At 38.0% G+C, this 23,116-nt stretch overlaps 2 protein-coding genes across 3 annotated transcripts; one reads left to right on the top strand and one right to left on the bottom strand.

Annotated features, from left to right (window-relative positions):
* Positions 1–8,557, top strand: LOC306880290 (capping protein inhibiting regulator of actin dynamics-like). Its single transcript, XM_079433736.1, has 8 exons — positions 1–161; positions 317–446; positions 717–878; positions 1,193–1,399; positions 1,700–4,001; positions 4,578–4,768; positions 5,067–5,226; positions 6,842–8,557. Exons 2-8 carry the CDS (start codon positions 405–407, stop codon positions 7,000–7,002), a joined length of 3,225 nt encoding a protein of 1,074 aa, XP_079289862.1. The 5' UTR covers positions 1–161; positions 317–404; the 3' UTR covers positions 7,003–8,557.
* On the bottom strand, positions 7,571–23,046 carry LOC306880289 (beta-alanine-activating enzyme-like). Of its 2 annotated transcripts, none has more exons than XM_079433735.1 (14): positions 22,744–23,046; positions 15,782–15,902; positions 15,455–15,705; positions 15,069–15,261; positions 14,097–14,338; positions 13,678–13,784; positions 13,046–13,218; positions 12,619–12,934; positions 11,969–12,087; positions 10,744–11,608; positions 10,385–10,548; positions 9,837–9,962; positions 9,517–9,648; positions 7,571–9,178 (listed from the first exon to the last, which is right to left on the bottom strand). In XM_079433735.1, the coding sequence occupies exons 2-14, from the start codon at positions 15,833–15,835 to the stop codon at positions 8,735–8,737; spliced, it is 3,186 nt and encodes a 1,061-aa protein (XP_079289861.1). In that variant the 5' UTR covers positions 15,836–15,902; positions 22,744–23,046; the 3' UTR covers positions 7,571–8,734. The 2 variants fall into 2 exon arrangements, with proteins under 2 accessions (XP_079289861.1, XP_079289860.1); XM_079433734.1 differs by lacking the exon at positions 22,744–23,046 and adding an exon at positions 16,032–16,453.
* Positions 23,047–23,116: the final 70 nt, after the last annotated feature.

Raw genomic sequence — 23,116 nt, 5'->3', positions numbered from 1 at the left:
CGGCAGGGCAAATTCCAGCCATTCCGGCGTCTATTTGGGAAGAAGAAAAGAAGGGAAGCAGAACGTGGGTTTGAGGGATCTGAACTTAAACCTAGCCATTCCACTGATGATGTTTGCAGTGGGGTGGTCTCAGTTAAGGAGGAAAATGATGAGTGTCTAAGGTAAAACTTAACCATTTTAGCTGGGTCCGCCTTTTGTAATGTATACCAAACATATTGATTTTATTTTAGATGCTTAGTTCATTTGTTGAATTGCGTACTGAAAACATTAATAGAAATGTTTTAATTAAACAGTGTGTTAATATATACATTCACAGGGAGTTAAACACCCTTGGGTCCAGAGCTTTTTCACACGAGAGTGTATTTATCCCAGAGGACTCAGAGAAGACATATCCAGGACAGACAATGTCCCAGGAGAACGTTTCAGACAAAGTTAGGAACATTCAGGTGAGACTTTTCACACAAACGTTATAATTAAAAATGTTCATATGCCCACAATTAAGTCTTGCACCAAACTTCCCTAACACAATTTTCATATAAGCATTGCACCAAATTTATACAATTTATTTTATACTGTTTTATGTTGGTATCTTTAGGACTTAATGTTGGCCAACTCCTTCCTCTCCTCTAATTTGACTAACAAGGCAGCAAAACAACCTAACAAACAAACAAACAAAAAATTAGATTTTTTTTAACTCTCTATGCTTTTGTTGACAGAGGCAAATTGGACATAATATAAAATTTGGTCAGAGACTTCCTTCACTCAGAAAGAGTGAGGGAGATGAAGGTAGCTCAGATGAAGAAGAGGTACCACAAAGTCCACTGAGGGTTCTTGCTCAGGTGGAGAATGAGCCACCAGAGACCGAAACCAAGGAAAAAGTAAGTTAATCTCCAACTTATTATCCACTACTTACATAAAATGTTATATATATATATATATATATAATACTGTTAAAAATCACTGCTCTGTTTTAGAGTAATGTTATATTTATGGATTTGGCAGGCACTTTTATTGAAAGCAACTTTTATTGCATTCAAGATATACATTTTGTTAGTAACCTTGTTGCTAATGGCGTACTCTAGTTAAGCTGTAGGAAACTGTCAGACTGTGAATACATTGATTCCCCATACATATAACATGCTTCCTGCTCTGCATAGTCACAAAATTGTTTGTGTTTTTTCTTAACAATTAGGCTGTCAGCCATGACACGGTCCAGCACAGAACTCCAGTCAAATCCCCACGCACCAAGCGCCCACCTCCCCCTGGCACAATTGAGTCCATCAATCTCGATGCTGTCCCTCAGTCTGTCCCACGCTTGGACAACACTGCTGCCAAACATAAACTGTCTGTCAAACCGAAGAACCAGAGGGTGTCACGCAAACACCGAAGGTTCACACAGGTAAAGAGAAAGGTGTTCATTGAAATGTGAACAGTGTCTATTGGGATAGTTTTTATATATGAAGATGTGTTAAAGAGTTCACAGAAAAATGTAAATTCAGTCATCAATTTACTCACCCTTTCCTGTATGATTTGTGAAACACAAAAGTCAATATTTTGATTAATGTTTCAACTGTGTTTGTCCATACAATGTCAGTGTGGTCTAAAACAATACTGGATTAAAATTAAATAATTCAGTGAACTATCCCTTTGAAGAATATAACTCAAAGGCAATAACTTCTGTAAATTTAACATATTTCAGGAGTTTAATGATGAGGATCTCTCTGAAATGCAAGAGGAATCTGAAACACAAAAAAATGAAGAAGTCTTTGATTTGTCAAGAGAGGATTATAATATTAGAAGCAAAGAGGATTATGAACCCACTGAGAAATCGATGAGGCAACGATTTCACGAGGAGGAGCTAGAACATCTTGAGCTTCAGAGAAGGGAACAAGAGGAAGAGAGAAAGACGGAGGAACAATGGAGGAGAATCGAGGAGCAGAGGCTAGAAGAAGAAAAGTGGCGCAGACAGGAAGAAGAAAGGCTGCATAAGGAGGAAGAGGAGAGGAAGCAACGAGAAGAAGAGGTGAGAAAAGAAAGAGAAGAGGAAGAAAGAAGGAGAGAAGAGGAAGAGCGAAAAAGGCAAGAGGATGAAAGAATGAGGAAAGAGGAAGAGGAAAGAAGAGCAGAGGAGGAGAGAAGGCAGCAGGAACTTGAGGCGGAGTGTCTTCGTCTGGAAGAGGAAAGAAAAAGGGAGCAGGAGGAGAGAAGGAGAAAAGAGGAAGAGAAGGCAGAACAACGTAGGATTCAAGAGTTAGAGGAGAAACGGCAAAGAGAGGAAGAGCAACGCCTCCGTGAGGAGGAAAGGAGCCGACAAGAGGAGGCTGAGAGGAAAAGACTAGAGGAGGAGGAGGAAAGAAAGAGGCAACAGCAAGAGGAGAAAGCTGGGGCTACTGACCCAGAATGGAAAAGAAAAGCAGAGGAACTGAGATGGAGAGAGATGGAGGAGAGACAGAGACCCTTCACTTTTAAGGTCTCTTCAGGTGAGAAGCAGATACTATTCCAGAAGGTCAACCTCACTCCTGTTACTCCATCAACTGGCCAACAGGGTGAAGCAACAGCTGAAACCAGGGAGGGAGCCAAAGCTTCTTCACCAGGATGCACAGATTCACCAACTCTGTCTTCATCTCTTTATGTCCCACATACTGCAATTCTTGTGACGGGAGCCCAACTTTGTGGAACCGCAGTCAATCTCGATCAAATTAAGGATACGGCCTGCAAGTCCCTTCTTGGCCTTTCGGAAGGCAAAAAGGCCATGGGCACTCCTCCAACCAAGAGCAAGACTTCTCCAGATCGTAAATCTGGAAAAACCAAATCCTTATACGAGTCTTCCTTATCTGTAGACCAATCCAACGCTGCTGTCCTGGCAGAATGGGCAAGTATCCGATCCAAAATTTTTAAAGGTGCTGAGGACGGAAAATATCCAGAATACCCAGATCAGTCTCGCAGGCCAATAAGTGAGGATCTAAATACAGTGCCATTCACTCACACCAACCTCAGGAAAACCATGTCAGCCAGTGCTAAGTTTTCAATCACACCAGCTAGAAAGAAATTTGCTGATTCCAACAGGAACTCAGAGAGTTTTGGTCAGGAAGACAAAGAAGGTGTGAAAATAGAATCACCATCGACGGAAACTCCCTCTGTCCAAAAATCAGAGTTGCCCTCCTTAGGTACCAAGATCCAGAACAGGGGAAGCAAAGTTGTCCGCATTGCAGATAGTGCTGAAGAATGCATGTTTGCCAAAGACCTCCCCTCCTTCCTTGTTCCCAGTCCGCCACATGGATCTCCCAAGTCACAGAGGTCCGAGACTGGATCCCCAAGTCAGGCAGAATCAGAAGTCTTGGAAGCAAAGAATGAAGGGGATCAGAAGGATCAGAGTGGTGATGAGCGGCCCACACCTTTTGGAATCAAGTTGAGAAGAACCAACTACTCTCTTCGCTTTCACAATGAACAGTCTGCAGAGAAGAGGAAAAAAAGGTACAGTGCAGGAGACAGTTTTGAAGGTGTCCCAGTGCCCCTCACTTCCATTGACCAAGACTCTGACACTTCTACACGCTCTGAAAAGTCTACACCTGTTTCTCCGCAACAAGAGATTAGCGTATTTCGAACCGCTGCAGCACACAGTAAAGAATCTCGTAGTAAGTTTAGCAGAAATACTCTCCCTTTGGCATGCACTGAAGGTGACAACTTTGTCCCCAAGCCTCCACTTTACCAAAAACCGGCTACCTCTCCCAAACCATCTGAAGGTGCCACACCTCCACCCTCTCCTCTCCCGAAACCTGGCAGAAGGACTTCTGGGGACAAGATTTCACAAAGGACAGGGCAAGCAGAACAGGTGGATACTGACCAGAGCAGTGATCATAAGGAAGAAGTTGCAGCATCTCTACCATCCCAAAAAAACGGACAAGGAGAGGAGGATCTTAAAGAAAAGAAGTCATTTTTTCCATCCATCAGCATCCCATGGAGAGAAAAAACAGATCGCAGGACAGAACTCATTAAAAAAGGTTGGAAATACTCAAGCACTATAGAGCTATCTTCACAATTATTATAATGTTTGCTAAGCATCAATTTATTTATATTCCTCAAACTTCTACCACGGGTCAAGGTTCAGAAAGGTAGTAAGGACATTGTAAAAATAGTCCATGTGACATTAGTGGTTCAACCATAATTTTATGAAGCAACAGGAATACTTTTTGTGTGCAGTGAAAACAAAATTAACTTTATTCAACAATTCTTCTCTTCCGTGTCTGTTGGTGCGCATTCTTGAGAGTACCACGACCCATTCAAGTGGTGCTGCTGACGCAGGAACCATGCGTCGTGGTACTCTCTTGAATGGCGGCAGAGACTGACCCGGAAGACAAGAAATCATTGAATAAAGTAGTTATTTTTGTTATTTAAATTTGTTTGAATTGTTTTGTTTTTTGTGTGTGTTCCGAAGATGAACGAAGGTCTTTTAATTTTTGGGTGAACTATCCCTTTAATGCTATTCTTGTAGACAGTACAACAGAGGAGTAGAAGACTTTAAAATGTTTTCTAGTCTTGCTTGTCAATTTGACATCTTCTGCATTTCTTCTTCACAGAAAAACCCTCTCTGCAGGCCAGGCACTCTCTGGACAGCTCACAGACACCGGAGAAAGAGACAGGGCCACTTTGGATCACTCTGGCACTGCAAAAACAGAAAGGCTTCAGAGAACAGCAGCAAACCCGAGAGGATAGGAGGAGCCAGAGAGAAGCAAAGCTGGCTGAGAAACATGCTAAGGACAGAGATAGTGTATGTATACATTATAAATATAACCACACAATCTAGTATCATTAACTAGCTACACTGTTTGTTCTATATGTAAAATTGTAATAACAGTGAGTTTTAACCAGCTGAAATGCAATTTAATGCAACAAGCAATAACAGCTTTCCCTTTTACATAAATATTACCACGACAAGTAACATTTTATTGATCACTTGTTTTCTACTTCTGTGGTGTTGTGCTGGGTAACCTTGTCCTTTAGGAAATCTTGTTGGTCCAAAATCTTGCTCCATATAACTACAATATGGTGTTGTTTGTCTCTGAAAGGCTGGAATGGTCAATCCCACAGAGGATAAGGGCAGTGGAAGTTCCAGCCCTCCCAAACATCAAACAACAGATGAGAAAAAGAGACCAGACACACTCCTGGCCCGTTTTGAACGACGTGACAACTTGAAGAAAGCCAATACCTTGCCCAGCTCAGTCACAGGTAAAAAAAAACAAAGTATTTGATTTAAGGATTAGTTCACTTCCAGAAAAAATATGTAACAATATGTAATATAAATCTCTGGTGTCCCCAGAATGTGTCTGTGAAGTTTCAGCTCAAAATACCCCACAGATAATTTATTATATCATTTTAAAAATGATTTAAAAAAGATTTGATTGATTCGTGCCTGTCTCTTTAAATGCAAATGAGTTGCTGCTCCCCACTGCCTTTTCCAGAATAGAGCTGCGCCATTACAGCTAGTACCTGCTAAAAAAACATCTGTTTTGGTTCTGATTATCATGTTTATCTGTGTGGCAGCCGCAATATACAGTAAATAAATCTATAAATCCACTGCTCTCTTGTCTCCTCTGAGGCTGGGACTCTAAATAGTGTTCTGTGCTCGTCCGTGCAGCCAAAGACAGAACAGTTAGCATGTTTTGCTCAAACTTTCTCCATGGCATTAGAACTGGTACACTGTCGCTTGCAAAATCAAAATGACGGTGCCGTGGGTGGAAATTTACAGATTAAGGGGGAGTAATAATAAAATGAGATCCATTTGCAACATCACTAGGGGAAATCAGACGTGCTCGTTTTTTTCAGACGCTTGGAGAAAATGCCTTACCAAACAAAGTTACTGGGTTAATCTTTTTCACATTTCTTTGGTTGGTAGATGCACCGGGGACCTGATTATAGCACTTAAAACCAGGTAAAGTCCGATTTTCATGATATGTCACCTTTCACGAGTTCACACTTACATATAATTAGCTGAAAAATCTAATTTATATAGTTTTTAAATCACAAATGCTCATCTTGCACTAGCTCGACCTCAAGCATTATGTAATCATATTGATCACGCGTAACGTAGGCGGAAGTACCAGCCAAGTGCTTACAAAGCGAACATGCAAAGACAGCCAAAAAAAAGGTAAAACAATGATGTCGGACGATTTTGAAGTTAGAGGAGAAAATGAGATGGATTTTTTCGCCCTACGCTACCTTTTGAACCAAAGATTACAGACGAAGAACTAACCACACATGACCACATTCCAATGTAATTAGGTAATGTGCGAAGTCGTGCATGTACATTGCAGAGCTAGTTCAACATGAGCATTTGTGGTTAAAAAGTATATACACATTTTAATTTTTTTGGGAAAATGACTGATCGTTTCTCTAGATATGACCGGCTGGATTTCTCGGCTGGGATCATGTAGAGCCCTTTAAAGCTGCATTGAAACGGCAATTCGGACCTTCAACCCGTTGGCCACCATTTAAGTCCGCTATACGGAGAAAATTCCTGGAATGTTTTCCTCAAAAACGTTAATTTATTTTTGACTGAAGAAAGAAAGACATGAACATCTTTTGGGAGACATGGGGGTGAGTCAATCATCAGGAAATTTCTCTTTTGGAAGTGAACTAATCCCTTAAATTTCCCTTTAGTAGCGTTATACTGGGGCTGTTTTTCATATACATTCCCCTAGCTAAAATGCAACTGACATCAGAGTGGGATTTAGACATGGTTCCCATCATGATGTGATGCTTTTAAAACTGAGACATCTAACCACAACAAAAGCATAAAAGAGCCATCTCTAAGTCTTTATAGTGATTTTCTTTCTTTCGACAGTTGAAATTACAGACTCTACACCATCTCCGCCAGCAACAAAAGATGTGACAAAGCGCTTCCCTCCTGGTGACACCACCCAGGTTTCAACTGAGCCTGCGTGGCTTGCCCTAGCAAAGCGTAAGGCCAAAGCCTGGAGTGACTGCCCACAGATCATAAAGTGATCCATTCCTGCTGACCAGTGAAAAAGCAAATAAATAATCTCCTTCATCCACATCACTTAGCCATCACAGCACCCCAGCTCCTCTCTTCTAGCTTTTCAGAATATTTGGTATTTTATGGAAAAAATATTGTACCAATATTCAGATTCACTAAGGATAAACAATTACATCAACCCACCCGTCCGGTTTTCAATATACTGGATTATTGCAACAACATGCATCAAAAGTATATTTACTCATTTGTGTCACAGCCAATCAAGCAAGCCCTATGATCTTCAGAGAAGTTGCAGCCCTTCATATCTTTGAAGTCGCCAGTGGTTAACAGTGTATATACACAATGCATGTCGAACTGTTGATTCTAGATATTACTAAAACAATATGAGTGGTTCACATTAAGTACAAATGTAACATTTCAAGTAAAACAAGAAGGTGCGTTATTGCTTTGGTGATAAATCTGGGAAGCAATTCAAGGGCTAATAATAACAGCTGATGAAACTCACAAATTCCACTCCTCGCTCCCACAAGCATGTAAATCAGAAACGGCTTTGTAATTTTTCTTTTTTTTCACGTATACACTCAAATGAGTTGACACTCATTGACCTTGCCGATGGGCAGACGTTGTCACTTTTTTATTTCTTAACTTATTATATTTGATATCTTGGCAAAGTAAAAAGATCTTCACTGTGTCCGTGACAACTGTGAGTACCTTCATTTTAACTATTGCTAAAACTCATCATGATAATGACACGTCAGCACTGTTTACTCATGTAATAAACTAACAATGAATTTTTCCTTCTAGTTTCCATGACATAGTATATATGCACTTGAGCCGTGCTGTTAATTGATGAAAAATCTACTTCTTACAGTGTCTACACCCGCCTGTTTCTGTAGAATTGGTTGCCTGGGATCCGCCTGCTTGCTGTAACATAAACAATGCTATCCTGGCGTAGCGTGTGCTAGCATCTCTTTTACCGCTAATTAGCTAAATCTGCATCACGGCTAAGTGATGGGAGATCAGCGTTTCAAATGCAACGTCCCAGGGTGGAGAGGAGTAAGAACAAAAGGTCTAGCCAACGGAAATATCCTTTACAAAAAAGGAAGCATTTCTAGTGAGACAATGAACGGACTATTATCGGACATCACCTCTACGTCCTTGAATAAGGCAGCTAACCACAGATTGCTCCAGGAGGGATTGTCCTTGTAGGTGAAGTTGCACTGGATAAAAAGCGTCTGCTAAATAATAGTTATTAAATGGAAGCCTTGATCTCTCAGCAGAGCCACTGACTCCACTATCTAATGTAATGTTGTATGTATGTAGGTATGTATGTATGTATAGAAGTGAAATGAAGCAGACTGTATTCCTTTGGAGATCTCCTGAACTGCAGTCGCGTCACTGGTCGTGTGCAATAGTGTAGCGTAAACGGTGTTGTATGTGATATAAAACAAAAAGTTTGTTGATAATTGCACTTTTTTTTTGTTCCACTTTAGAAAAACCCATTACAGAAAAAGTGACGCAAATGTTATGAAATATGTAGAGAAAATTAAAGGAAGCTGTTTGAACTTGCTGGACTGAAACTCCTGGTTTTGCACAAAAGCAAACATGAACATTAATGCTAAAATCATTTATGTATTTTGCAAGATATGTACATTATAATACATGCTGAATATATACATGTATTTTTTTAATAGGCGTCACCCATAAAAATATACTTGTCCAGTTGCATATTGTGATTAATCACCGTTTGGTCAGTTCTAGACAGTAAACATAATCATTGCGGCACCCCACCACTACCTTATGCCCCCATACGACAGGAGAGGAAAAAATCTCGCCTGGCAATGACAAGGTGGCCTTCAGTGTGCCGGTTTCTCCATCTAAAATCCAGACCTTTCCATCAGTGGAGCACACGGTCACTAGTGTCCTCAAACCCCATGGATCACCATCAAACACAAAGGGAGTAGAGAACACCTTGCCTGTGGTATAGAACTGCCACAGTAATGATCCGTTATCACCATTTATACAGTATACACGACCGTCATGTGACCCACATGTGACTGTGTGACTGGATAATGTTGATGTGCTTCTGCTGGGTGTTGTAGAAACCTGCTCATTAGTCCAAAATGTCAAAGAGGAAATGCATGGCGAGGAGAAGATTGGTCCTTTAGTGGAGAATTCCCATAACTGCAAAATAATGGAACAAAAATCAAACTTTGGTGCATAAAATGCAATCAAATAACTCAAAATCAATGGAGGCATTCTCATAATCATCTGTAATTAAACTGTAATATTATTGGATTACATCTGAAGAGTAAAAGAATATTGCCATAAGCCTCTTTTTAATTCGCAAAAATAAGGTTTGAAAAATGAGTGCAATATACATGGTAGAATAACAAAGTGTTGTTGTTTATTGCTCTACCTGTGAAGACCATAATTATGAAAAATAAGATTTAAAATCGTGATTAAAGTCATGTATATTTAATTTATCATCTCTTAGAGCAAGTTTTCCTTTTTCCTCTCACCGTATCTCCGGAATGGCTTATTCCAATAATTTGTCCATTTACTGAACCAATGAAGACAGAGGAATCAGAGCAGCAAGGAGACGAGAAAAACGGGACACTGCTGGAATATGTCCACAAGAGTTTTCCACTGTCCTGGACAGACAATGAATGGAGAATGACGAGACAAGCTTTAGCCTTTAAACATGACCTCTGATCCTACAGTATAAACTCCATTATTAAGACCTTTCATATCAGAGAAGTTGATTTAGAAGCTTTGAAACTTAAAACACTCAATAATAATGTGTCTTTTTCACTCTAATGAAGATGGAACATTTACTTACTGGATCAAGACAGTGCAGATTCCCTCCCAGAGTACTACAGTATAACTGTCTAGGAGATGAGTGGATGCAAGGGGATGAAAACACTGCACCTCCACCACAATAGTGCTGCCATATACAAGTCTTAGTCTGGGAGAAATAGAGACGAGTGTTTTAAATGTCAAGGGAATATGCAAGAGCATATTTACAAAAAACAGAGTACAACTAGTGTTAACTAACTAAAACTATTAAAAAAATATTTTTGTTAACTGAAATAAAGATTAAATGAAATGAAATATAAATATCATACTCAAACGTAAAACTTGTATGAAAATTGAAATAAAACAAGTTACTAAACAAACTGAAATGAAAAGCTTTTTTACTTTAAAAAAAATGACTAAAAATAAAAATGCACGTAAACCTCAAAATGAAAACTGAAAATATAAAAATAAAAGCTACATAAAAATATGAATAAACACTATAATAGTATATTAATAATACTAAAGCAACACTGATTAGCACTACATAAATATAATTAAACAAAACTGAGAAGTATTTCTCTTGTATATTACCAGTGGGTCTAATGCATAAACAAAGCCATCATGGGACCCTGTGAACATCAGCCCAGTTTTAGGGTCTACAGTAGGGGAACTTTTCACCACATCCCCGGTCTCAAACGTCCACACAGTGTCCCCACAGGAAACATCCAGGAAATATATCTGTCTGTCATAGCAGCCTGAGAAAAAGGGTTAAACTCAGGTTACAAATGTGGATGACAAATAAATTGATGAATAACTTTAAACCTGAAATCCCTTAGGTTCTACTTGTAGTCAAAACCCCACATATTTAGGCTAAAGCAGTAACAACCTCCTTACAACCATGTTAGTTCTCTTAATTAAATTAAGCATTCCTTTTAAAATCAAGTACAAACCAATTGCTACAAGGCTTCCGCATTTGGAAATGGCAGCTGAAGACTCCAATCGATCTCCGAGGATACGCTCCCAGATGACCTCTCCATTGGACAGGTCAAGAGCCTGCAGTCTGTGCGAGTGAGAGCCAATGAACACGGTGGTCCTGTCAGGACCCACCAGCAGCACTGGAGAGGCGTCCACACACCTGCCTGTGTCTGAGCTCCAGAGGACCCGCAGGCCCAGCTGCAGGACATTGGAACGGTCTTCCTCTGAACCTTCACCTGGGCTCTTACTGACAGGTAACGTCTCAGTAACTTCTTGAGGAACATGGTGTTCTGTAATCTTTTTAATAGCAGGATTTTCCTGAGATAAATTATGAAGTTCATGTGAGGAATTAGATATTAAACTGTCTTCAGAAGTATTTGTCACCGTAAGATTGCTCCCGTTTGTTCCCAGTGCATCGGAGAAGTTTTTCTCTTGCATTTTCTGAAAAAGACCCCATTCAATAACCTCAGCAGCTCGTCTCACAACTACAAATCCCATAGTCCTTCTCACTGAGGGAACTACAAAACCCACTGTGCTTTCTGTAGCATTCACTGTGCTCATTTCCTTCTGTTGTCTTTTGGGTGAAACTATAGAGCCTGAATCATCCAGCATTCTCTTCTTTGATGGCTGGATTGCATTGTTATGCGTTTCCGTCATGACGTTGCTAAGCACATCTGAGAAAGAGCCATCTAATATGACCTCCAGCAGGCCCACAGAGGTTGTCCCCATGGCAACAGTGATCTCATCACAGAGACGCAGGGCCTGAAGGGAGTCTCCTCCACTTAACATGAAGTGTGCATCTTCCTCAATCGCCACATCATTTGGCAGGCCAAGACAATCCTAATGTACATAGACAAACACAGAATGGCAGTATCACTCAGCAGGCAATGGGAAAGATATTATTTAAGAAATACCATGTGTCAAACAATTAGAATGGTAACACTTTAGTATAGGGACCAATTCTCACTATTTATTAGTACTTACAAAGCACATATTCTGCATGATCATATTCGATTCTACATGCCTAATCCTACCCAATACCTGAATTTAACAATTACCTTACTAAGGCGTAATTAGGAGTTTCAGGCAAATGTCGTAGCTAATAATTAATAGCAAGAATTGGACCTTAAAATAAACTGTGACCATACTAAGTTCACAAACTAGTTCATTTTGTGCAATATGATTAAATGCTATTTATACCTTCCATAGGGTCTGTAACTTCAGTCTCACAGATTCAATGTCTTTCCATACAGTTTGTGTATTTATATCTTGTTTTTGAGTGTCACACATCCTCATCAATTCGTCAATGGCTATTTTACCTAAAAATACATGCAACATGAATATAAAAATGACTGAAATCTATGACAACAATGAAAACTCATTAATGGAAATGCCAAAGCTTAATGAAACAAAAGGAAAATGTCTAATGATAAAATATAATATTTTAGTACTTTGTCTTTTTATTAAGCCTTTTATGTTTTATTGCTTAAAAAGGACACTTTTAATCATATTATACTTGTTAATGAAACGTATATAAAAACATTCATATATAAATTTGTAAAAAGGATAAATGTATAAATGGTTAATAGTAGCATAAAAAGTTCATTTTAATTTAAAGTAATTATATTTTGATTGGTGGACATGAGTTAAACTATTAGCGTTACTTCAAAGGACAATAACTTTAACAATGGCGATAAAGATATGGTTTCAAAAATCATTCTAAATTTATAAGAATAGCAGAGTTCACACCACAGCTATAACAGCAATTCCTAATATAATTATCCTTACAGTTATTTTTATAGTTATCATTCTTAGTATGGACAGGCCTTCAGAGGATGGTGCTCACTTGCCATGAGAGGTGAGTGGAAGAGCAGGGATGAAGAATATCATGTCTGGAATACTGTGACTGGCCAAAAGCTGTGATAACTTCTGGCGAATCTCTCCTTCAATTACTCTGAGTGAGGGAGAGGTGGAGTTTCTTGAGACTGCGACAGTGGTGAGGTCTTCAGAGGACTGTGTAGAATGTTGGAGAGGTTTTTGTTGAGTAAATTCAGAGGATGAAAGGGTTCCTGGTTGACCCAATGTGAGCACTATAAATGCCAGCAGCCTGTCACCCTTACTCAGGCTCACTGCACACGCTTCCACCTGAGGCAAATTCTCAATGATCTGAGCACAGAAAGAAATCATTGCATAAGATCATATATGTACCTTTAAATAGATTTTATTATAAACACATGCCAAAGTTGTTACAAGACACATGGGTCAGTTATCACCTACCTGCTGCAAGGCATCTAGGTGTACCCGCTGACCAAAACGTTTGATGAGCCGATCCTTCCTGCCCAGGAAATACAAATGGGAATCACGCACCTGCACCCAGTCACCTGTAGCACGCATTGTTCCCTCGACTACAGTTTCTTCATCATCAAGCAGACAAACCCTCTCTTGACCACCTACATAAAATGACAAAAATTCACTGTACAAACACAAAAACTAGCAAAACAACAACTACATGTCAAAGTAAGTACACTACCATTCACAAGTTTGGGGTCAGTAGGACTTTTATAGAGCAAGAATAAAATCATGTTCTTTTGAACTTTCTACTTATGATAGAGTCTAGAAACAAATTGATCACAAAAAATATTTAACTGCATAGCTGTTTTCAACATTGATGATAATAAGAAATGTTTCTTGAGCAGCAAATCATCATATCAGAATTATTTCCGAAGGATCATGTGACACTGAAGACTGACGTAATGGCTGCTGAAAATTCAGCTTTGCCATCACAGGAATAAATTATATTTTAAAATATATTAAAATTGAAAACAGTTATTAAAAGCCATAAAAAATATTTCACGATTTTATAGTTTTAACTGCATTTTTTTTTACTCTTTCTGACAATTGTACTATACCAATGAACAGCTGTCCTTCTCCTTCAGTGACGAGACGTCCTGTCTCATCTCTCACTTCCATTACCGTATCCAACATCGGCTCTCCAAGGGGCACAAATTGATCAGTTCTTTAAAATAATAAATATGATATGTAATCAAACAATGGATTACAAGAAATGGCTAAATAATAATAATAATTTAGCAATATTTTTTATTTCAATTCAAAATAAAGCAGTGGACTGAGAAAACATTCTCTATATACTGTTAATAAGAAAGGTTTTTGTGGCTGATGCGACTGGAGTGTTATTTTTTTATATTAAAATTTTTAATAAATATTTTGGATTAGCTTTTATATTTACAATTTTCATTTAAAATTTGTTTAATTTTTTATAAATTTTGTGATGTGCTTGTCATTTTATTAGTTCCTGTGTGTCACTCACATGTCCTCCAAGCACAGGTGTTCGTATGGGACTTTGTAACAGCTTGCCCAGCAAGAAACTTCTGTGGTGCCGTAAAGATTACAGATGTGTGTGCTATTGCCTTGCTGACTCCAGCTCTTGATAAGACTTAGAGATGGACATGGTTCTCCTCCAAAAGCCAATAACCTCAGGGGTGAATTAGCACTAAGCACCTCCTCCTGAAGGATCCGCCTTCCAAAGCGCCTCACAAGAGTGGGAGTGGCCTGGAAAATAATTAAAAGTCAAATATAATATTTTAGCATAGAACAGTACTTTATGTTGTGTATGTCATCTCGTGGTGCGGAGGAAGCATTGCATAAATGGTTTCAGATACTGGATAAATGCCAATGTCAGAAAAATGTTATTTATGGTCAGCCATGATTAACTAAACTGCCCACTGTCCACTGATGTCACATGGACTATTTTAACAATGTCCTTACTACGCTTCTTGGCCTTGAATGTGGTAGTTCCCTTGCTGTCTAATGCAGGGTCAGAAAGCTCTCGATTTCATCAAAAATATCTTAATTTGTTTTCCGAAGATGAAGGAAGGTCTTACGAGTTTGAAACATCATGAGGGCGAGTAATAAATGGCAGAATTTTTTTGGGTGAACTATCCTTTTAAGAACTGGAGTGTGAAATTAAATTCTGAGTGATGCAAAACATGTTACAGTAAAATATTGAAAACAAATTGTTGGTGCATGTAGATAAATGAACAAATGCCAAAGAACACACTCATTATCTCCGTCATCTGCATAATGCAGAAATTTCAGCTCACTACACCCACTACCAATGTTGATTACACCACCATCATCTCCTCTTCACAGCGTGTACACATTCACGAGAAAGATAAATAGACAGATGAAGTGATTTGATTATTAAAATCTCTAATTATAGGCTGCAAAAACAGGAGTCTGTCCCACGACTAATGGTTCGGTGAGGAATAAAGTTACTTGCCTGTAAGACTGTTGTTTTATTTCGTTTAAACAGCACATTTGCAAGTCTGCGTGGCATCTTTTTAACCGCTGAGGGGACAATTAGGAGACACGCTCCGGAGGACAGGGCCAAAAACACCTCCACCACAGAGGGGTCAAAGGTTAATGGAGAGGACAGTAATACAACATCTTCAGCAGTTATCTTAAAGACAGACCTGTTGAGAAAGTATTTAAAAAAAAAAAAAATTATTATTTTTATGAATTCTATCCTCCAATTTCAACACAATATTTTCACTATAGCTGTCAGGTAAACAAGTGAACGCATTCAGACCACATGGTCATACCTTCAGCTTAAAATAAACTACATAATAAATGCACATTTGAACTAAAAATTTAATGTGTTCTTACCTTAAATGTGTAATATTAGGCACAATACACCTGTGTGGGACCTTCACTATTTTTGGAAGCCCTGTTGTTCCGGATGTGTGCAAAACATAAGCCAAAGGCTCCCTCTGTTGGATGTCTTTGGTCATAGCAGAGCTGGAAGGCTGATCGTTTGCATCCTGCTCACTTTGTATTTTTATTAAAGTGAGCCTATGTGAAGACAATGTTACACATATTTCCAGGGATAGCAAGTTGGAAAATGCACTCTGGAATTGCTGTTGGTTATGAAACAACAATATTAGTAATAATATATAATGACTAGTATAATATAATATAATATAATATACCCACATTAAGCAGTTCGTTTTGTAATAAACAGTATTTCAGTCTGCACTTCTTTATCATTCTCAGATTGCACAAAGGTGGCGATGCAGGATCAAGAGGTACATATGCAGCAGGAAACTGCAGAATACTGTTCAGAGGAGAAAACATTTTAATTATGTGCACTAAACTACAATACATTTGTTTAGTGTAATAATTAGATACTAGAATAACCCGGTGTCCGGTAGTCATGCAACACACATTGCATAACTAATCGTACCCGACAATCCAGGCAGGAAGGAGGACATCTGCATGACAGAATAACCCTATGGTACCATCATGTTTCTGAACAGAGACGCGCAAATGTCCAGCTAATTCATTTGCGAGGGATATAACTTCTTCATATGTCAAGCAGACGCGCGCTGCAATGCTGCTGTCGAACGCGACAGCTGTTTTATTACCATGAGCACGCGCTGCCTCGTGCACCAATTCATGAAGCAATTTTGCTGTCATATCTGAGCGAAATTTATATTAAATCATAATCTGAGAAATTGCAACGTACATTTTCCATATATTTCCATCAGTTTAGGAGCGCCTGTTTTGCAAAATAGCCATAACCAATTCATGAACGAATTTGAGTCGAATGCTTTTTGAACCGGTTCACTAAGGTTTGAACGACTCGTGCACGAATCTTCTTCTTCTTTCTTTTAGGATTTAATGGCGGCTGGCAAACCAATTTAAAGGATGCATTCCCGCCACCTACTGGAAAGGAGTGTGAAGCGCACAATGAATAAGAAGTTTAGAAACAAGAGCTACTTAAAATAAATATATATATATATATATATATATATATATAAACGGTATCCTAAATCCTATTAATCAATCCTGTTTTCTTTAAATAAACAACTAATTTGCGATATATTCTTGATTGTTTATGTCCATCACCTAACAAAACCTGGATTGACATATAATTTATTTCTGTCTTATTCTAAAAAGACTCTGCATTACTTCATTTATCATGTCTTGTCTTGCTAATGATTTCCCACTTGAGTGTTGAAAGATAATCTGTGCATATTACTGCCTTTGTTGGTTGTATTTCTTCTATCCACTGAAGTGCCAATAAGATTGCTATTAGTACTGCAGTAAAAACAGAAATATGATCTGAAGTTCTTTTTGACATTTTCATTTTGAATAGGGGAATATATACTGCTACAGCTGTTTTCTCAGAGTCTGGATCCTTTGAACCATCCGTGTAGTACTACGCGATCTATATATTTCTGTACAACTAATTTCTAATACACTTGTCTCATTATTATGTTTTTCTTTATTCAATTGGATATCAATCAAAGGCATTGGGAAAAGCCAAGGAGGAATTGCTGACCTAGCCACAGTAGGGGCAATACACCATTTTCTGTGCTTCCTCATTGGCCTTCCATACAAAGCTTGATAACTTTCATTTTCCCAACAGTCCTTCAACACCATTTTAACTGGATGACTATCCGAATGTCCCTTTATACTTATCCAGTACCTCATCCTTAACTTGAGCCTACGAATTTCTTGAGGCATCTCGCCCATCTCTACATAAACTGCTGATAATGGGGATGATCTAAAAGCTCCGCAACAAATTCGCATTGCTTGTGATTGTATTGCCTCTAATTTTAAAAGTTGTGTTTTACATGCAGAGCTATACAATACTGCCATAATCAATATCCGATCTTATCAGAGCACAATATATTCTTTTAAGGAACTATCTGCAAGCTCCCCAATCAACTCCTGCTAGACATCTCATAACATTTAACGCCTTTTTGCATTTGTCCACCAATTTATGAGCTATATCTACTCCCACTTTACTGCAAATAGGAAAATGGTATTGTACTATGATCTAATACTTTCCATATGCAAACATCGATTTTCTTAAGACAACAGATGTCAATTTTTGTATTGTTTGATGTAAAAGAAAAGTATATTTAAGTTCTAAGTTACTTTATGTGCTGAATCAAGGCTGCAACAAGTATCTGGGCACATGATATTAAAATATACCACTTTTCTTTTTCTTTTTTTTTTATAAATAAAACGTAATCGCAAAACAGAAATAAACAGTCATTTGTGCCTATAAAATAGCAGAGAATCACATGGACAAAGAATCTCTTTTGTGCCTGCTTTCTGTTCTTCTTCTTCTTCTTCTTGGTTTTTAACGGCGGCTGGCAACCAACGAAAATAGGTGCATTACCGCCACCTTCTGCTCCGGAGTGTGGAACAGATTTTTATATTCTGTTAATCAATCCCGTCTCTCTAATAAAATCATAGAAAGCTTTATTGTTTACTTCACTCGCCCATTTTATTAATACCTTAAAATTTAAATCCTGACTTCTATTTTTACTTAATTGTTCTATCATTCTTCCTCTTTCTTGCTCATACTTCCTACAATCAATAAATACATGAGGTATTGTTTCTTCAACATTACAGTATTCACATAATCCATTTGGATGCTTCCCTAATATTTTAAGATTGCCATTTAAATTTGAATGCCCTAATAGTATTCTGTTATAGATGACCTCCTCTTTCCTTGACTTTCCTATACACTTTATATTTTGATTTACTTTATTTATTAAACTATAAAGGAATCTACCCTTTTCCCCATTGTTCCACTTAATTTGCCATTCTTTATTCACTTCATTCCAGATTAAAACCTTAATCTCTGATTTACTTAATGGGACTTGTATCTCTATTGTTTCTCTCCGTAATGCTTGCTTTGCTAATTTATCCACTTCTTCATTTCCCTTTATTCCTATATGTGCTGGGACCCAAATAAACCTGACTAATGTTTTATTTTGAACAATTCTTGAGTGAATTTGTAGAATACTAAAGAGAATATCTTGGTGACTTGATTTAAAAGATATCAAACTCTTTAAGACTGCAACTGAGTCAGAACAAATTAAAACATTCCCAGGTTTGTGTTCCTCTATCCATTGCAATGCCAACAGCATTCCTATCATTTCTACAGTATAAACTGACAAATGATTAGAAGTTCGCTTTACTCCATTGATACCCTGGTGGCCACTGTTTTGGACTAAAAAAGCAGACCCAGTTATTTGACTTTCTGGATCTTTTGATCCATCTGTATACACTTGTATATGCTGAGGGTATTGCTTTCTGGTATATATTAAAAACACAGATGCCAGGTCAGCTTCTCTTTCTGTTTTTTTAACCTCTAACAGATGCAGGTCTACTTGAGGCGTTACATATATCCATGGTTCGTTTTCCTGAATAAAAACTGTTGGGCTCATCTTGATGTTATTTACTTGTATTTGTTCTGCATATATTTTACTACTCCACCCAAAGCTTGTTCTACATCCTTCATTCTGCTCCCAACAATTCTGTACCACCAATTTTGTAGGATGATCATCTTTATGCCCCTGGAGATTCGCCCAGTAATTGACCGTTAATTGTTTCCTTCTAATTTCTAATGGCATCTCTCCTACCAAGACTTGTAACGCTGGTATAGGTGTAGTCTTTACTGCTCCACAACACTGTCTCATCGCTTGAGCTTGAATTTTATTTAGTTTATCTAACTGGTTTTTTGACGACGATCCATAAACTCCACAACCATAGTCAAGCATTGACCGGATCAGTGCTATATAAATTATTTTTAAAGAAGAAAAACTTGCCCCCCATTCCACTCCACTTACACATCTCATGATGTTTATCACCTTCTGGCATTTCTCTACTATTTTATTTATATGTTCACCCCAAGTAAGTTTTGCATCAAAATACATACCTAGAAACTTAAATACATTCACCCTTTCCAAAGTTTCCCCATACATCTTCAAACTCACTTCTGGAACGACCCTCTTCCTAGAGAAAATTAGTGTTTTAGTTTTCTCCACTGAGAATTTAAACCCCCAATCATAAGCCCATTCTTCCACTTTCCTTATAGTCTCTTGTATCTTCCTATTAATATACAAAATATTCCTTCCTCTCTTCCAGAGAGCTCCATCATCTGCAAACAGAGACTTACCTACCTTTGGTTCTACTTGATTAAACACATCATTGATCATTATGGAAAACAATAGTGGACTTATTACACTCCCTTGAGGAGTACCATTATCTATCTGGAATACATTCGATACTTCATTTCCTATTCTTACCTGGATGCTTCTATTCTCCAAAAAATCTTTTATCCAGTTGTATATTTTTCCACCAATATTCATCATTCTTAATTTTATCAATAGCCCCTCTCTCCACATCATATCATAAGCCTTCTCAACATCCAAAAATACTGCTATTACTGATTCTTTATTTAACTGTGCTTGTCTAATTTCATTTTCTAAACATATAATAGAATCCATTGTTCCTCTTCCTTTTCTAAAACCACTTTGGTAATTTGACAGTAATCCTCTTTTTTCCAGTAAATAAGTCAACCTTTCCGTAATAATCCTTTCCATAATTTTACAAATATTCGACGTCAGAGCTATCGGTCTGTAATTAGAGGGTTTTGACGGATCTTTTCCTGGCTTTCTTATTGGTATTATTATTGCTTCTTTCCAAACTTTAGGAAGTCTTCCGTCCTCCCATACTCTATTATATAACTCTAAAAGTTTCCCCAGAGCCCTATCCTTCAGATGTCTCATCATTATATATCCGACCTGGTCCTTACCTGGAGATGAACATTTTTTATTTTTATTACAAATAGCTCTCACCAATTCATCTCTGTTGAGTGGGAAGTTAATTGGCTGATCTTCCATTCCCCTATTCCTTACCAATTCTTCCATATTTCTTCTCTTTGTTATTTCTCTCCTCCTCTTACCTTCCTCACTTAAGTTCCCTGACCCATGTATTTTTGCAAATGTTTTTACTAGCATTGCTGCTTTGTCTTTATCTGTTATACCTATTTCTCCTTCTGACTCCAACACTGGATAATCCCACTCTTTCTTAATACCTTTCATTCTCTTAATCATATTCCACACTTCACCTACTTGAGTTGTCCTTCCAATTCCACTACAAAAATCTCTCCAACTTCCTCTTTTAGCTTGCCTGATAGTTTTCCTCACAACTGCTTGAGCTTTTTTGAATAAAATTAGATGATTATAATTATGTGTCTTCTTAAGAAGTTTAAAAGCCTTGTTTCTATCTCTCACAACTTTACTACACTGGTCTGTCCACCAAGGAACAGCTTTTTTTGTTATATTTCCTTTGCTTTTTGGAATTGATTCTGATGCTGCCTCTAATATTGCTGCACACACTTTTCCGTTAAAGATGTCAATATCTTGATTTGAATCAATTGCATCCATTTTTTCCTCACACATTTCCTCAAATTTATCCCAATTTGCTTTTTCAAATATCCATTTTCCTCCTCTTTGCGTTTCTGCTCTCTCCGTCTCAATATTCAATGTTATAACTATTGGGTAGTGATCACTCCCAATGCTAGATTCCCCCCAAACTTCCCAATTACACTTACTGGCCAGATTACTCGAAACTAGTGTTAAGTCCAATACTGACTCCCTTCCCTTACAAACATCTATCCTTGTACCCCTCCCATCATTTAAACACACCAACTCCCTTTCCTCTATTAATTCCTCAACTACTTGACCATTGGCATTAATGTAATTTCCTCCCCATAGGGTATTATGTGCATTAAAATCCCCACACCATATCACTCTTTGACTATCTTGACCATGTACTTCCTTTAGCTTCTCTAGCTCCAATTTTTTACATGGATTATAATAATTTATGATAATTATCTCCTGACCTCTACCCCATATCCCCACAGCAATATATTCTTGATCCCTTCCTTTTCCCAGTATTCTATATGATATTTCTTGTCTAATAAATGTTGCACACCCACCACCATTCCCTTCTTCTCTATCGCGCCTTACTATACTATACCCTTTTAAAACAAAATCTAAACAACTTTTCATCCAAGTTTCTTGAACACATACTACATCTGGTTTAATACTTAACTCTTCAATAAAATGCTTGAACTCGTTACCATTTGCTATAAGAGATCTTGCATTCCACTGAAATATTGTTATCATTTATGTGTCCAATCTAGTTTCTTGACTTGATCTTATCTGAAGTTCATCTCGAACTTCTTCCCAAGTCAAGCCTTTCATTCCAAGATGACGTATTGCTGCTATAACAACTAACTGTGTCTTTTGTGTTTTTGATTCAATCCCAGCTGTACTATTTATAACTCCTGCAATAAATGTTACTAATTTCTTCTTTTCAATCATCATTATTTCTCCTGGAACTTCTTTATTTCCTTCATCTGAAACTCCTGGCTGACCTCTTTGTTCTCTAGCTTGTCCTTTAACTTGTTTTGCTGCCTCCGCATAAGTTATCTTCTTCTCCACCCTCCTTTTCTGAATGTCCATCTCTATTTTCATTACTTCACATCCTCTGAATGCTGCACTATGATCCTTCCCACAGTTGCAACACTTTGGTTGTACTCCTTCCTCACACTTGCCGTATTCATGATTTCCTCCACAGCGAGCACATCTACACTGTTCCACACACCTTTTAGCAACATGCCCAAACCTTTGACACTTAAAACATCTCACTGGACCTGGTATATACTCTCTTACAATATAACTCATCACACCCAACATTACTCTTTTAGGAATTTCATTCCCTTGAAACTCTATTACTACTGTTTCAGTGTCTCTTCTGTTTCCATCTGCACCTGATTTTATTCTTCGCGCATTTTCTATCATCCCTCCCTTTAAGTTATCTTTCAACTCTTCCAATCCTATATTGAGAGGAACACCAAAAATGATCCCTTTTCTCCCCTTACTTTTACTTTTATCTCCAACTCTGTTTGTGCTGACAACTTTAATCCCTCCTACCTCTTTTAATTTGAGAGCCTTATTTGCTTGTTCTTCTTTATTACATCCAACTAGCAAATTTCCATCAGAAAGAACTTTAGCGAACTCAATATTTCCTATATCTCTATTTATTATCTTGGTCAATTTTAATGGATTAATTTTGCTTACCCCAATCTGATCTCCAAACCTAACAATGCATATTATGCTCTCTCTACTCTTGTCATCAGACTCTTCTACATCGCTCCTCTTCTTTCGTTTTTCTCCCCGATTTCTCCTTACTTCTTTCCATCCATTTCCTAAAGATTTATCACTTTCCTCTTCGCTTTCTACTTCCATACTCCCTTCACTATCCCCCCACTCAATCCTCTCTGTTCCATTCACGGAGTAGTCGTGCCTCACCGCCGATCCTTTCCGATTTCTCACTGAAGTTTCCGCCATTTTTCCCTCCCGGCAATCCGTCCCCTGCTTTCTGTTCAAAAGAACCGATTCATGGAAATGACTCGGACATCCCATTTGACAAATTCGCGCTTTAAGATGACGT

The sequence above is a fragment of the Barbus barbus genome (genome assembly GCF_936440315.1).
Source record: "Barbus barbus genome assembly, chromosome: 14".
NCBI lineage: Eukaryota > Metazoa > Chordata > Actinopteri > Cypriniformes > Cyprinidae > Barbus > Barbus barbus.
The sequence above is the reverse complement of the archived record's forward strand: the minus strand, read 5'-3'. Positions and strand labels throughout refer to the sequence as shown.